The sequence below is a fragment of the Lycorma delicatula genome, chromosome 6 (genome assembly GCF_047948215.1).
Source record: "Lycorma delicatula isolate Av1 chromosome 6, ASM4794821v1, whole genome shotgun sequence".
NCBI lineage: Eukaryota > Metazoa > Arthropoda > Insecta > Hemiptera > Fulgoridae > Lycorma > Lycorma delicatula.
The window spans coordinates 17,042,046-17,059,817 of record NC_134460.1 but is presented as its reverse complement, the minus strand read 5'-3'; the positions used below and the strand labels follow the sequence as shown (position 1 = coordinate 17,059,817).

The window sequence follows — 17,772 nt, the reverse complement described above, 5'->3', positions numbered from 1 at the left end:
TTTTACTAAATTAATCACAATAATTTCCGTCTATGTTAAGATGTCCAAACCACCGTTGTATTCCAGCAACTTGGTATTGTGATGGTGATGATGACTGTGGTGATAGTTCAGATGAACCTCCAGAATATTGTAAATCTGATGGCCGTACTTGTTTTGGTGATTTGTTCACTTGTGATAATGGTAATTGTATACCACGTATTTACATATGTGATGGCGATAATGACTGTATGGATAATTCAGATGAAGATGCAAGACATCAGTGTAGTAAGTACATACTTATTTTTCCAGTGTTTAAAAGCCTAAAATTGTCTCTATGTATTTTTAATGTTGTTAGTAATGTATATTTAATATGTAAAACGACTACAATATTGAAATTATATGAGCCATAACTGAGAGAAAAGCTCATTTTATACATCTTAGACTTATGGATAAAAAAGTATGTTTCCCTAAATTGCACTTCAATCTTAAACAGTAATTGCCTTTTACAGAGAATTTAATCTTATAAATTCTATGTTCAAAAAAATTTCTTTCTGTAATGTGATGACATGACTAACAACCAATTTCTAAAACATAATTGATCATCTCTTAGACAATTATTATAAAAATTTTGTTGCACTTTATTTATTTTGAACTTCGTTCTTTATTTTTAATAATAACTTGATTTAAATATAAAATGAAATGTAAATATTTAATAATATTATTTTCAATATAAAATAGTATTTGTTTAAAGAATTATTGTTATTCGTATTACTTTCTTTTTATAGATGATAGAAAATGTGATGAAGAAACAGAATTTACATGTTTGGCAAATAAAGCATGGGGCCGTGCTCAATGTATACCACGTAAATGGCTCTGTGATGGTGACCCAGATTGTGTTGACGGTGCAGATGAAAATACAGCTGCTTTAAATTGTCCTGCACCAGCTACATGTGGTCAAGATCAATTCACATGTGCAAATGGCAGATGTATTAATAAGGTAAGTTGTAAAAGCACTATTTCTCTGCTGTCTACAAAATTAAAATACAGTGAGAATTATATAAATTTCTACTTTGCTTTTCATAAAATCTAAAAAATTTAAATATAATCCATATTACTTATTAAACTTTTGACGGGCACCACTGTTTACCGAACGAAACTAGTAGAGCTTACTTTCTCCATGGGTTCTGTGTAAATTAAACACCATTTTTGTGTTTGTTCTTGACAACCAATTGACATTTAAAAATGTACTTTTATAGTGGTGACTACTGTTAATAACAGACTGCTTCAAAATCTTGACATCACAAAAAAAAAAGAAAAAAAAGGAGTTTCAGATGGTTTAGAAACTACCTTGGGTTTTCTGTAGAAAAAAAGATACATATTTTTTTTGTAAGTGTAAGTGTATATGTTCAGTTGTGAAACAATTCTTTCATTTTTTTACACTATAATGAGTTGTAAAAATAACTAGATCTTATATCAATGTAAAATCCCTCTAACTAACATTTTTAAAATCCCAGCTATTAATGTGAAACTAAATTTTAAAAAAGTGATGAAGTGCAGAAATCTAGAAATAAATTAAACATTTTTAACAAACCTTATGAACTACTTTTATGAGAAATTCAATTTTGAAGTGTTGTGTTTTTAAGAAAAAAATTATTATTTTTTAATAGTTTTGTAAAAATTACTTGTTGGTGCTAAAATATTTTCACAAGAGTCTAGAACATAACCAAGTGCATTATTTTTTTTTAATTCATGTGTACCTTTATTGTAAATTCATCTTTAAATTTTTGCAAAATAGTGGTCAGGCCTACCAAACAAAAGTAGAGTAATGTTTACATATTCAATTCATTTTATTTTGACTACTTTATACTTATAGAGCTAGTAAAGGAAACACTCTATATCAGTGATTGTAAAGAAAAATTTTATTGATTATTTCCATATAGGTTTAATTAATGTAGTGTAGTTTGAACAGTAATAAAATGAAAATCGTCTGAATATCATTCCTTTAATGATTTATTTTAATTTTTTTAGCTTGAGTTTATTGATTTTTAGCTATTATTGATCGATTGCTGTTTCTTTTAAAGGGTTGGATGTGTGACCATGATAACGATTGTGGTGATGGAACAGATGAAGGTAAAGATTGTCATAACCAGTATAAACCATGCACAGCTCAAGAATTCGCTTGTCAGAACTTTAAATGCATCCGTAATACTTATCGATGTGATGGGGAAGATGACTGTGGTGATAACTCCGATGAATTTAACTGTAGTAAGTATCTACTTCTTTTTATACCATCATCTGATTATTTAAACATTTAGTAAGTAGAAGGAATAAGTAGGATTACTTGTGAAATAAATGAGTATATTTTGTAATTATAAATTATTAGGAATGAGTATATCTTGTAAGTTCTTGTATGTGTTTTTCAATTTTATTTTTTTTTTTAGTATGGATTAATTTTATATTAAATGTTTTATTAGTAATCAGCTTTTTGTTATTCATCAATTTGTATATGAAATTAATTATTTTTGTTATTGCAAAACTAAGAACCCATACTTGAAATTTTTCCACTTCCTTATTAGTTGGCTTTTTGGAAGTTATGAATTAGGAGTAAGTAGAATTAACTTCAGTTTTTTTTTTTTAAACTACTACCATTAATTTACTTATCTTATGGAAGATTCAACTTATCAAATGCAGAAATATAAGATATTTTAAAATTTTTCCTATAGCTAGAAGCATTGCAAATAATAAACTGCAATGTACATTGAAATTTCTCATTAATTGTAACTGTTTTCTTTAATATATATCCAAAAAAGTGCTGATGGGAGTATTTTTTGAAAATATTTACCGTAATTTGAATTAATGAATCATATTTTATATTACAATGGATTTGAAATGAATTTTGTTATTAATTACTACTATATTTTGTCATTAACTATTTACACTTACTAATCAAAAAGATTAACAGGGTTATTTTTAAAAAAAGTTAGTGTAATTTGAAACAAACATATGTATTTTATTTTGTTAATATTATTTTATATTTTATCTTTAAAGTTATTTTGTGAATAACAATATTTATACTGGTGTTTTTCAGAGAGAGATAAATCTACTTGCCCAGCTGGCCAATTCAGGTGTAAAAGTGGACAGTGTATTGATGGACAGTTAGTTTGTAATAAAGTATCTGATTGTGCAGATGATAGTGATGAACCATTACATTGTAATGTTGATGAATGCTCCAAAGTTGAAGTGCATCAGTGTGGACACAAATGCATTGATACTCTTACTGGATATTTATGTGAATGTAATTCTGGTTACAAGTAAGTTCAAAGAGCATATTTATTTATTTAATGTTTTTAGAAGTTAATCATTTTATTAGACATTCAGATTAGTATTTTTTGTGCTTTAAATTATAATTAACTTACGAGTAAATCTCCATGAAATAGATGATTGGATATGTAGTTGTTTACAATATAAAATATACAACTAATTATAAACGAATAATCTTTAGTATACTACACAGAGAATTTATTTTATTGCATTACTAGAATTGAATTCTTAAAATGCTGTTACTATATAATGAAATTAAATCAAACAATAATAAAATTTTACTGCAACAAGCAAAATAGTTATAGAATTTTCCCAAAAATTTTAACACAAATAGAAACATGAAAAAATATTTACATTAAATAATTATTCTTATGTTAGTTTGAGGCAATTGAATAGTACAGTATAAGATACAGATGCCACTAATACTTAAATTTAATCAAAATTCTTACTCTTAGTGTCTATTCTTATTGTGATGTATTTCACAGATATAAATGTTTCTAAACATTACATATTTTTGTTTATTCTAAAAGTTTGCTACATTAAAGTGCGTGTAAAATTTTGTATTTTTTTGATTTGATTGATAATAGATTTTACTTTTAACAGCTTCCATGTTGCAACAGTAAAAAAAAGTTAATAAGTTTAGACTTTAATTTTTAGGACTTGGAATTTTCTAAATATTTTCAAAAGAAAAATTTATTTATGGATCTAGTAAAAATAAAAAATTAGATAAGTTTTTTCATTACCTTAAAAATAAAATTCAATGTCTCTTGGCCATAATACAATTTTGAATTAAAATTATGATTAAGGGGAACTGGATTCTTTTTTATTATAGATTGTGATTGAATTATTTGCATAAATAGTTTTCTTTGATAAAGGTTTCGCCTAAGAATTTTGATCTCATTTGCAGTTACACTAAGCTTATATGATACATCTAAATGAATTTCTACATCTTATAAATTAAAATTTTATATTTTCAAACACATTTAAAGTATAAATTGTATTATGACATGGACCCTTACTTAATATCAATAACTGTAGGAAAAAAGGGCATAATTAAAAAATAAATGTGAAAAGAATCAAGTAGTAGATTTGATATATAAATTTCTGACCATATTATTTTTTATTGTTAATCTATTGTATGTAGGGAAATTGTTTTATTGAAATTTTTCTTTTGCTTTTACATGTAGCAAAATCATTACCAATTCTATTTAATACTTCTTTTTTTTCAGACTTCTTGAAGATGGAAAAGCATGTGCTGATATTGATGAATGTGTAGAACAACCAGGTGTATGTTCACAGTTTTGTAGTAACACTCCGGGGTCATATTATTGTAAATGTGATGAAACATATTATGATAGAGCTACTGATGAACATACATGTAAACGAAGAGATCGTATAAGTCCTTGGTTAATATTTACAAATAAATATTATGTAAGAAATATGTCATTAGATGGTTCAGTTTATAATCTTATGCAAATGGATCTTATGAATGTTGTTGCTCTTGATTTTGATTACAGAGATAATCATATCTATTACTGTGATGTCAGTGCTAAAACTATATTCAGGTACTTATTTTCAATCTTTTTTTAAATGTCTTTAAATTTAATGGTAGTTTTATTTTTTAACCATCTTCAAAAAAGGAGGTTATATATTCAATCCATATATTTTTTTTTGTGTTTGTTCACGCATATCTTTCTTCCTATTAATCCTACTGAAATAAATCTTGTTAAAATCAACACAGCTGCATTTCGCGGTGGTACCATGATGTTGAAAAAAATTTTTAGACACAAAAAATCAATCTAAAAATTGAAAAAAAATTTTTCACTGTGGTAGGTAGGTAGAGACAGTGGTAATCCTGATTTTCTATATGTATGTATCATGTTAGATGATGTTATATGGTCTTCTGTAGAGCAGGTAATGTGAGTTTCTACACAAGTTATGTAGCACTTTTAATAAAATTATAAAAAATCAAGATACCTCATCTTAAACCTTTCATACTGAGTATACATTATACATAATATACAGCATCATTAGGTATAGTGGGAATCTTATAATTCAATATACTTACATCACATTACATGATCTTTTGCAGTCTCTCGCAAGATCAGACTAAGCTAAACCATCTAAGCTTCTGACTCGACTTAGAGTAACATAAACTTGTCCTTATGTAAATAATATCTTTATCCCGAAACCTGCTACAGCTCTGTTTAATGTTGTAACTTGCAATCTATGCACTGATACTGCCCAACTTATAATTAAAGGTAGCATGCATTTTTCTTTATCTCTATATCCTTTAGTAACTTGAAATGTTATACTAACTAGTGTAATAGGTATACCATCTTTCATTTTTGTACCTATTGTTTTGTCATAAAATTTTATTAACACAGCTTTTGGAAACTCATCCTTTTACAGTTAGTTCCTTCGTAGAACAGGCCATTTGAATTTCTTTACAATTCCCATAGTGTCATTAACTAAACCATCAGAAATTGATATATTATGCTGAATCATAACTCTTGAACCCTCAGCCAATTGTACATTATGCAACAGACCACCACAGTTATTGACGTCTACTGGAATAACATTCCCAAGGGGAGTTTTTGCATATGTTGCAGCTTCTCGTGATTCATCAATAGCAAAACAAAACTCTAATTACAATAATAGTAATACAGACTCTATTTTTTTTAGATATATCAGTCATTCTTTGATTATATTTATCAACTAATTTAATAGTTAGGAATATTCTTACAGTATTTCCATCTACAATTTCTTCTGTTAAAGGCCTTCTTTTGCAAAGCATTTCCAATTGGCCAGTTATAACGTTTCCAAAATGCAAGTTATTTAATATTTGTCTCATGTTTATTGTAGGCTCACAAAATGAAAACCGTTGCCACAAATTTACTTCTGCTTCACACCAAGGAGGTTGAACAAAACACCAGTGGCCTTTAACTGGAGGCAGCTGCATTATATCACCAAAAAGCACATTAACTCTGCCAAATAACTTATTATTAATCAGATACAGAAAATTATGAAATAATTATTTTTAAAAAAAGGAACTGACATCAAAATGTGCTAAAAAATAAGAAATAATTCCGTCCAAATACTTAAGTAATTCCTTAGGCATTTTTTTGAATCGGCAACTGCTTTTACAGAATTAATTAATTAATTTTTGAATAGTTAGCTCACTCCTATTCTTGTCTTTCAATTTTATATACCTTCTTCTATATAGCAGTTGAAAAGCAACAGAGACAGGCTACATCCTTGTTTCACTCCTTTCAGAACCAGAGCTTTCCTATCTTTTATCTTATACTCTTGTAATTGCTACTTCATTCTTCTAAAACTGGTACACAAATCTTCTTCCCCTACATTTATATCTTAAAACAATAGACATTTCCAATTTAGTTTATCAAATTTATGAATTTAGATGGCTTTAAATCTGCATTCAAATATACTTTTGACAGTCAAAATGGTCTCTTATGCTCATTCCAACTGAATTGAAACTGGTCTATCAGACAGTATTGAAATTTCTATTTTACATTCAATTCACTTGTTAATTATCCTTGTATTTTCTGACCATAAGATGTTACATTGATGGAGCAGTAATTCTTAAAATGTTCTAATAGTAAGAGTAATATCTTCTATCTACTATAGAAGATATTGTAGTATTCTTTTTTATCTTCTTTTAACACACTTTTTATAGTGCCATTTATACATAATTCTTTTTTTGTAATATTATCAGTATGGTCACCTTATCATCTCACCTATGAAATATTTAGAATTTCTTTTATTAGTATATGTTATGTAAAATATGAAGATACTTAATAACATTTGATTCTTAATGTGCATTTCTTTATATTTTCATAGATCACAGATCGGTAATTCACAACATCGTGAACCTGTTATAAGACATGACCAATTTAGTTTATCAAATTTATGAATTTAGATGGCTTTAAATCTGCATTCAAATATACTTTTGACAGTCAAAATGGTCTCTTATGCTCATTCCAACTGAATTGAAACTGGTCTATCAGACAGTATTGAAATTTCTATTTTACATTCAATTCACTTGTTAATTATCCTTGTATTTTCTGACCATAAGATGTTACATTGATGGAGCAGTAATTCTTAAAATGTTCTAATAGTAAGAGTAATATCTTCTATCTACTATAGAAGATATTGTAGTATTCTTTTTTATCTTCTTTTAACACACTTTTTATAGTGCCATTTATACATAATTCTTTTTTTGTAATATTATCAGTATGGTCACCTTATCATCTCACCTATGAAATATTTAGAATTTCTTTTATTAGTATATGTTATGTAAAATATGAAGATACTTAATAACATTTGATTCTTAATGTGCATTTCTTTATATTTTCATAGATCACAGATCGGTAATTCACAACATCGTGAACCTGTTATAAGACATGACAGTCATGGTTTAGAAGGGATTGCAATAGATTGGATTGGTAGGAAAATGTACTGGCTTGATAGGCATAGTAAACATCTTGATGTTGCTGAACTTGATGGTAGGAATCGTAAAACACTGAAAGCTGGAATTTCAGATCCAAGAGGACTTGCTGTACATCCTGGTACTGGTTACTTGTATTTTACAAGTTGGCATTTACAGGTAATATGTCACTTTTTTTGTGTAAGTTAGTTCATACTAATTTCATTTTTGTAAAATTTAATGCACTCTTCAACCTTTTTATAGACATTTTTAATTATATTTAATGATGTTTATTTTATAGTTGTGACTAGTACTATTGCTAATTTTATTTATTCAGAGACTTTATATTTCAGTTCAATAATGTTGTTTTGTGAAGAATATGTTTAAAAAGCATTTTTTTTTAACTTTATATCAAGATTCTTTGTTTATAGAATTTCTATAATAAAAACTTCCAAATATAACAGCGTGATATAAGATTTATTATATTGCAACTAATATTATTAGGTTGAGTTTGAACTTGCCTGCCTATTTCTAAATAAAACAATATCATGTTTTATATTTCATAACATATATATATTATTAGAAATAAATCTGATTGACTTTTTTCCCTATCTAATCATTTTTAGTCCTCACAATTATCCTGGCACTGAGTGATCCCACTAGCAGTTGACACTTAATGTCAACAACACATCCATGCTTTAGCCATCAGTCAGTTTATTTAACATATTTGTTTTACTTAATGTTTAGTTATGACAAGGTGTAAATTGACAACTGAAGATTCACTGTGGAAAATATATTTTAGAGAAATAATGCTACAAGAACCGACATAAAAGTAACATTATAAAATGTTTTAGATCTGAGTTTCTTGAATTGGGAATTCTCACTGTCCCTTTATTCATATTTTTTATTAGAAAAAAATGTATCTTCTAATAAATTTTTTTATTGCCTTTAAAAGAAATTTCTATGAATTTAAGGCGTCATTTAATTCACAAATTTTATTTAAAAATCTGTGCTAAAATTAGTTATAAATTTAAATTGGCTATACATATTAAACTTGCAGCATCTTCAGAATGTAAGAAAACTGCAAATATAGCTGCACTGATATTATTTGTTGTTTTAGGTTTACATGTTGCATTTCTTTTTTCCCTTTTTCACAAAAGATCCCTGCAACAAGTTTTTGTGCTATAAAGGCCTAATTTATCATATTGAAAATGTTTAATGGTTAATGAGATATTATTTTAATTAAACATTTTTATTTTTGCAGGCATTTATAGCAAAGATGGGTATGGATGGCAGCAACATGACACGTTTATTTAAACATGATGATGATATAGCTTGGCCAAATGCATTAACAATAGATTACTTCACCGACCGTATTTACTGGGCCGATGCTCATCTTGATTACATTGCATCAGCTGATTTAGAAGGTCGTCATAGACATACTGTACTTAAGGGTGATAAAGTTCCTCATGTATTTGCTATTACATTATTTGAAGATTTCATTTACTGGACAGATTGGAATTTGAAAGCAATCAGTCGAGCTAATAAATTTACAGGTATTTATTTATTTAAAATTTTTAATTAATAAAATCTAAATAATGTAATCAGTTTCACAGTTGATTGCTTGGATTTTTCAACTCAACTCCTTTGGAATTCAGCTTTTTTATCCAGGAAGGAAGCAGTTCATTAATGATCAATTATTTAATAGTAAACAGATAAAATATATATTACTACAAATTACTGTTGCTTCCAGACTCTTAAGAGCTTCCTGAAAACAGATTTTGACTTTCTTGCAAAAACTTTTCATCTCTTCCCAAATTAGTGAAGTGTGTAAAACACAAGGCAGATGCTTACTGAAGTATAGAAAAAGTGTTAAAAATATTTCTTTTAATAATACATTTTTTAAACTTCATAGATTGATTTATTAGTAGAATACAAATAAACATTTAGTTTACATTTTTGTAATATTTGCTGACTATTCAGTATGCATTCTTGTATCCACCTTGAAGGTATTTAATAGATATTCCATATCCATAAGACTAAGATTACTGATTTTGTTATAAAATAAAATAAAATAACTTAAATATATTTGACTTATTGATTGCAGGAGCTGATCTGAAGATTATAAGAAATGCAACACATAGACCTTATGATATTCATGTTCATCATCCTCTAAGACAGTTACATTATCCTAACCCATGTGGTGGAGATAATGGTGGTTGCTCCCATTTATGTCTGCTTAGTCCTGTACCTGGTGTTGATGCAAGTCCTGATGGTTATGAAGATACTAAAAGTCCTGTTAGTTATATTTGTGCCTGTCCCAATCAGTTCTATCTCTCAAATGATAATAAAACATGTCTTGCTAATTGTACAGAAGGACAACATCGTTGTGGTGGTGGTGATGATAGATGCATTCCTTGGTTCTGGAAGTAAGTAAATTATTATGTATTTTTTTCAAAGTTCTTGTTCATGATGGTCAATGATGACATTAATGTAGAATTTAAATTTAACGCAATGATAAACTGAATCAAATCTTACAATAAAACATTTTTTTAAATTTATTTCATAAAATTTTCACTTGTGTTAGTCACCATCCTCAGTGACAAAAGTATATCACTCGATGAGCATGGATGTAAAGATTACTGGAAATGTTTATGAGCAAATTTTTAAAAACATTTTATTACAAAATTTATTGTTAGAAAGGTTTCAATTTAAAATAAGTTAGTTTTTATTTTTCATTCTTTGTTATTAGTTTTTACTTTTAATTATTACAATTTTCTTGATAAACAGATGTTATTTCTGACCAGAGAACAATATAAATATCATTTATTCTTTCTTGTAAAATTTGTAAAAAAAATTGATTTAAGTTCAATTAGGTACTTCTTGATAATAAAAAAAACCTGTCACAGTAATTGTGTCAGAAGGGCGGATTTCCAATTTTACTTAACATTGAAAACACACCCAAAAATCCTGTTTTTTGGTTCTAACTCTGGTTCTTGTCAACTGATTTGCTTGAAAATCAATAGGGGGCTCATTCCCAATAGGTTTACATCACCCACCAAGTTTTGTCAAAATCTTTAAGATTTGCATCTAGTAGAGCAGACAATAAAATGTTATTATATAGATATAAAATTGAATAAACCAAGTTAATAATTAGTCATAACATGACCACCTAATTATCTAACTATTTTTAATTATTCTAATTATTATCTGTTTTTAATCATTTTACCAGCCATTTTGTAACGTATAAAAAATGTGGTTTATCTAAAATTGATGTTTTTATTTAAAAGCTGTCATTTTGTTTCTGTAAATCCTAGAAGGTTAAAATTTTCATAGAACATTTTTAGACCTTTGTTTAAAGGTCTGTAAAGTTTCGATAGAATTGGTGGAGGAATGGGCAAGTGATACAAAATCGAAAGCGTATACCTCTTGGTGATATAAACATTGCATAATTGTGTTCAGGAGACTCCAAAACATAAAGAAGAAAACTTGATACCCACTCCCACCCACCAACTCCTTATAAAATCTAACCAGGCGCAGTAGCAATTTCAACATATTGTGTGGAAATCCCCCCCAAAAAAAACAATATTTACTGAATTATTGTTTAAGTATTTCAGTCTCTCAATTAGGATATCAAAACTTAATCATCTAGTGGCTTATAATTAAACATTTAATTTAGTATATATTATTTATTCAAATATTACAAGGGCTGTCTGAAAAGTTTTGGGCCTAATGTAGAAAGACGTATTTTTTCTGTCAAATATAGTTCTATTTTTCAACAAAGTCTCTTTTCAAGTTGATACATTTTTTCCAGTAATGTTCTAACCTCTTTAACCCTTTCAAATAGTAGCTGGTGTCTCAAAATAAGCATTTACATGTGCGATGACTTCCTCATCCGATGAAAATCTCTTTCTTCCGTGCGAAACTTTAAGGTTAGGAAACATGAAAAAGTTGCTTGGGGCTAGATCTGGTGAATATGGTGAGTGATCAACCAATTTAAAGTTCAATTCATGAATTTTAGTCATGGTGACCATTTAAGTGTGAGTGGGTGCATTATCCTGATGGAAAAGTACTTTGTTTTTCTTCAAATGTGGTTGTTTTTTTGAAATTTCTGGCTTCAGCTTGTCAATTAATGATATGCAATACTGTCCTGTTATTGTTTTACCTTTGTGAAGATAATCGATAAATGAAATTCTGTTACTATCCCAAAAAACAGTTACCATCACTTTCCCGGCTGATGGAACTGTCTTCGTCTTTTTCAGAGCAGGTTCATCCTTCACAGTCCACTGTTTTGACTGGTATTTCATCTCAGGAGAGTAGTGGTGGATCCATGTTTCATCTCCAGTTATGAATCTATGCAAAAAATCTGACTTGTTTTGCTTAAACTGCCCCAGCAGGGACTTGAAGATGTTCATTCGAATGAGTTTTTGGTCCAAGTCAGCAAACGCGGCACCCAATGAGTGGATAGCTTACGCATATCAAATTCCTCAGTTAATATATGACACATTCTTTCGATATACCCTTAGCCTCTGCTACCTCTCTAACCTTAATTCATCAGTTGTCCATTACCATTTGGTAAACTTTTTCCATGATGAAGGTGGTGGTTGCAGTTTTTGGCCATCCCGAACACTCATCATCAATCAACCTAGTACAACCATGTTTTAATCCAACTTTTCACAATAGCAAAAGATGAGACAGAGTCCCCATAAACAGCGTCCAACTCGGTTTTAATTTACATAGGCATACTGCCTTTGAAATGTAAGTATTTTCAAATGCAGCATGATATTAAATTTTTTCCATTTTCATAAAAACACTCACAATGACTTTATCAAACAACAACTGAGCGTTCAAAATGGCCAAAATTTTAGTAAATACCTTTCAATGCATGCGCAAATAAATTCCCTAACTTTTGTTGACAAATGCTGCCATCTTCATGTTGAAATTCAAAACTTTTCAGACAACCCTCATACCTATGATAGTATAAAGAAAAGTATTTTGTATCCTTCACCAGTGTTACATAGGCTGTGTATAGAACAACTGATAAGCATCAAACCAATCTTATCTCTTAAAATAATTTATTTTTAAGAAAATAGAAGGAAATGTAAAAAAAATTGCACCAGTAGATTGAAAGCCGAAAATGTGCCCAAAAACCTCATTTTTGGCTCTAACTCTGGTCTCTGCAAACTGAGTTTCTTGAAAATCATTAGGGTTCTATTCCCAGTAGGTTTACATAACCCCACCAAGTTTTTGTCATAATCGGTTGAGATTTTTTGTCCAGTAGAGCAGACAAAACAGTTTTATATTTACATATATATAAAACATGACTGGATGCAAAATCAATTTCCAAATTCTGCTAAAAAATATTATAAAGGTAATTTTATTGTCAGGCTTCATCTTATATTGAAGTTAGACTTTTTCTGAGAATTGTGAAATTCTAGTGTTTTTATTTATTTATTTTGTAATTTATTGGCAATTTTAAAAAGAAATTCCCTAGTAATATCATATTTTTTTTATTTATTTTAAGACCATAATGGATCACTTTAGTTCATTTTTTTTGTTTGTCAAGTTCTCTCTTTTCTTGCTGATTTGTTATTTTTCAGCTTTTCTTTTTTGCCAGTAATTTCTAAGGGTTTCAGATCTTGCCCTTTCTTGTTCAGAGTACACCCGGCTTATTGTTTTCTTGGGTTTTGATAGGAATCTTGTTTCTTTATTTTTTAATTTCTCATAGTTGCCGGTTTTCGTTTTTAGGTTTTCACGGGTTATGTCTAATTCCTCCATGTCTTTCTGTACTTCGTATAACCAGTTCGGTCTGCTCGTAGAATCTGTCTTTCAATCTTTTCCAGTTTGTCGGTAAACCTTGTCTAGTACGGTCCAAATATGGTTTCGCATCCGTAAAGTATTTCTGGTTGGATAACTGAGTTATAATGTCTTATTTTTGTGTTTATGGACATGCATTTTTTGTTATAGATGTTTTGTGTTTTTATTGTGGCTTTGATGAGTTTATTTATTCTTTCATTCCAGTTTGGAATTTCTTGGAGGTGGTGCGTGATGTTTTCCCCCAAATATTTAAAGTTTTCTACTAGTTCTATGTCATTATTGTTTATTTTTACTTTGCTTATGCATAGTGGGTCTCTCACCATAATTTTGGTTTTTTCGTATGAAATTTTTAGACCGATTTTTCCTGCAATCTCTTCCAGTGTTGACAGTTGGTATCTGGCCTCTTCTATATTTTGGCATAGTAGGGCTAAATCGTCCGCAAAGCCTAGGCAATTTACTGAGATACCTTTTCCAATTTTAACGTTGTCTTAATTTAATTTTTTCCAATCCCGTATTATAAATTCAAGGGCACAGTTGAATAAAAGCGGTGACAGTCCATCTCCTTGTCTCAGTCCTGTTTTGATGTCGAATGGATCAGATATTTCTCCCCTGAATTTAACCTTGGATTTGGTATCCGTTAGTGTTAGTCCGATGATTTTGACTAGTTTTGGGTGGAGCCCTAAATTTCTCAGGATTTTTAGCAGGGATTCTCAATGTACACAATCATATGCTTTCTTGAAATCAATAAAAGTCAATATCATATTTATTATATATAGCAAATCTTTTTATAATTCTCAACATTAAAATTGTTCAAATTCAGATGCTTTAGTCATATGTAATGTTAAAAAAAAAGTTGAACATTATCAGTTGACCCATATATAACAGAACCTAACAATAAGAGAATGTACAATAATTCTGGCTGACGTGATAGCAGTGGCAAATTGTAGCAAACATATTTATAACAGTTTCATAATTATTTAGTAAAACTTAAAACTTATAAAAAAAAACAGACTGGAATGCTTTAGGAGGTATATGTAAACCTTTCTTTAGATAACTGTTTAATTTGTTTGCATAAAGTTTAAGACATTACAAAAGGAATTTGTGGAGATTTTATCCATATAGATCATACTACCTACATTTTTATATAAATTACAAGTTGGCAATAGTTTCCTCAGAGAAGCCATTGATCTTCACAACTCCCATATATGTCACAATAATTCAATAATTCATCCATAAGTATTCTTCAAATTGCTTAATTTATGATATATATGAATTCAGTTCACTAGTTCATAATGCATGTTTTTGCTGCTACAAATAAAAAAGATTTGCTCTACTCATACCAGTTTAGGTGCCACAGTTTCAGTATGGAAATTTTGTTTATTAGTGTATCTATATTTGGATGCTTTCTTTGAACTTCTTACTTGTCATCAGTCAATTGCTGTACTTCTGGATTCTTTGTATTTTCCATTACTTTTTAACTCATTATATCTAATATATTATAGATAATCGGTAATGTCTCCAATTTTTTCCTTATTTATTTAAATCATATCCATTCACAGTTTTCTTCTAAACTTTGATTATATAATTAACAGTAGGTGTCAAATGTGTGATCCACCAAATAAGCTCTTCTCATTAGAATTACTAGAGTTTAACTCTTCAACCGATATCTTTACATTTATCTGTAATATTACATTTCAAAAGCTTGTCTACCTTGCCTTTCAAGCTAATATATTTTCCTTCAGCATTCATTTAAATTTGAAGTTATGATATGTTCAATATCGTTTTTTTATTTTTGAAAATCTCAAAATAGAAACCTTGAAAAAATGAAAAACAATATAGAATACTTACTTAAGATATAGAATACATTAATTTTTCTATTGACTAAAGAACTATAAATTGGTTATTTCCAGATGTGATGGTGAAAAAGATTGTAAAGATGGATCAGATGAACCTTCAACTTGTCCAAAGAGAACATGTCGATCAGGAACATTCCAGTGTGATAATGGCTGGCGATGCACCCCATCTGCTACTATTTGTGATGGAAATAATGACTGTGGGGATAATTCAGATGAAAAATTCTGTAATTTAACTTGCCCTGAATTAGAATTCAAATGTAAATCGAACGGTCGTTGTATACTTAATGCTTGGAAGTGTGATGGTGATCCTGATTGTAAAGACGGTTCTGATGAAGACCCTGAAATTTGCCGTAAGTATATTATATATAATTACAAAATTATTTTTTGAGTTTTGTAGATATTGATATCAAATTCTATCTCCTATTTTTGCATGTCAAACTCAGTCACAGGATTAAATATTGTGTTCTATGCTAATCAATCAACTAAAAATGGTATATATAAGCTAACAAATTACAACTTGTTAATATTCAATTAGTAGGGTTGGAATTAATATATTATTCTAAGAACAATCCACCAGCACTTTTAATTTAAATTAAATATTTAGAGATTTTCTTTATATATTGACAAGCTATTTTAAAATTCTACTTAAATATGTTAATTGTTAATATAAAAATATATTGCTCAATGTTGTCTTAAGGTTTTTTTATATTTATCCATAACTAAAGTACTCTGTTTTATATTTTGCAGACAATAGGGCATGTGATACAGAAACAGAATTCTCATGTAAAAATGGCCGTTGCATTCCTAAATTGTGGATGTGTGATTTTGATAATGACTGTGGAGATGATTCTGATGAACCAGCATATATGTGTCGGTAAGTTGTTTTTTTGCGTATTATAACAGGCATTTTTGTATTTAATCATATTATATATAATTTATATAATAAAATACATAAATTATATTTGTATTTTATTACAACTATATATATTGATTTTTTAGAATTAGTTAAGTAATACACAATTTTGAATGGACTGTGCACCTAAAAAAATAAAAAATTAGAGATATTCATTAAAATGAAGCAATTTTCATATCAAACTACAATTATATTCAATTTTTGATACAACAAATATTGAATGTATTTTTATTATATTAAGCATACATTTTTTTGTAGATTATTTGTAACTTAAATTTTGATATTTTTCCATTTTATTTCAGTGATCATTATTATGTATGTTTTCTTTTTCAGACAACGGAATTGTACAAATGGCTGGCAGAGATGTCCTGGCAGATCGAACTATCGTTGTATACCAAAATGGTTGTTCTGTGATGGTAAAGATGATTGTAGAGATGCAAGTGATGAACTACCTGAAAACTGTCCTAAATGTTTAGATACTGATTTCAAATGTAATAATAATAGATGCATACCGAAGTAAGTATTACGATTTACCTTTAAGTGGGTATTAAGTTTTACAATTTTTTTAAAAACATAAAACTAAGCTATTTAAAAAATAGTTATGTTGTTCTACCAAAAAAAAGCAAAAATAAAATAATATTATTAATATTTTTTGCCATTTATAATTATAAAAAAAGTATAATAACCAATAATAATAATAATAACTTATAAAATATGAGAATGACAAAAGAATGCATAGAATAAAAATAAATATTTACTAAATTATTGATTACCAAAAAATGAGCAAAGAAACAAAACGGCTGACTAAATAACTAGTCTACTCTTAAAGTAATAGAACAACTGTTAAACAAATTAAAATAATGAACATTGGTTTATCCAATTGACATTAAAATAAAACTGGACAAAATTTTAAAAAAATTATTTTACAACAAAGTCCCGAAAAGGTTTAAATAATATTTTGTACATTTAAAAAAATAATAATTTTGACTTAAAAATCATTATTTCCGTAACTATAATTCTAAAACAATCATAAAGAGTGTTAATCATTTTTTTTTGTTTGCAGGAGGTGGTTATGTGATTTTGAAAATGATTGTGGTGATTTCTCTGATGAACAAGAAGAAATGTGTAGTAAACTTGGTTACAGATCATGTTCTGAATCTGAATTTCAGTGTAATAATTCTAAATGCATTCCAAATCACTGGCGTTGTGATCATGATGATGATTGTGGTGACAATTCTGATGAAAAGAACTGTGGCGATTTCAAATGCAAAGTGAGTTTTCTTTATTTTAGTTTCTTTAATGAAGTAATGGAATTATTAAATTTGTATTTGTTTTTTTCAGTCAGTATGTTGTACATAACATATTTTATTGAAGCATAATATTTTTTTTTAGTCGCAGTTTGCAGTTTTTACTACAGTATACAAAATATAAGCTGTGTT

General features: G+C 28.3%; 1 protein-coding gene across 1 annotated transcript in view; it reads left to right on the top strand.

The window, feature by feature from the left end:
- Positions 1-17,772, top strand: part of mgl (low-density lipoprotein receptor-related protein megalin) — a 129,114-nt gene that overhangs the window by 85,238 nt on the left and 26,104 nt on the right. The window contains exons 41-52 of the mRNA XM_075369293.1: positions 41-264; positions 765-976; positions 2,061-2,244; positions 3,068-3,290; positions 4,530-4,865; positions 7,681-7,927; positions 9,012-9,303; positions 9,855-10,176; positions 15,475-15,770; positions 16,168-16,294; positions 16,667-16,849; positions 17,397-17,604. Of these exons, the coding sequence (XP_075225408.1) occupies positions 41-264; positions 765-976; positions 2,061-2,244; positions 3,068-3,290; positions 4,530-4,865; positions 7,681-7,927; positions 9,012-9,303; positions 9,855-10,176; positions 15,475-15,770; positions 16,168-16,294; positions 16,667-16,849; positions 17,397-17,604 (2,854 nt within the window). The remainder of the gene's footprint in view (positions 1-40; positions 265-764; positions 977-2,060; positions 2,245-3,067; positions 3,291-4,529; positions 4,866-7,680; positions 7,928-9,011; positions 9,304-9,854; positions 10,177-15,474; positions 15,771-16,167; positions 16,295-16,666; positions 16,850-17,396; positions 17,605-17,772) is intronic.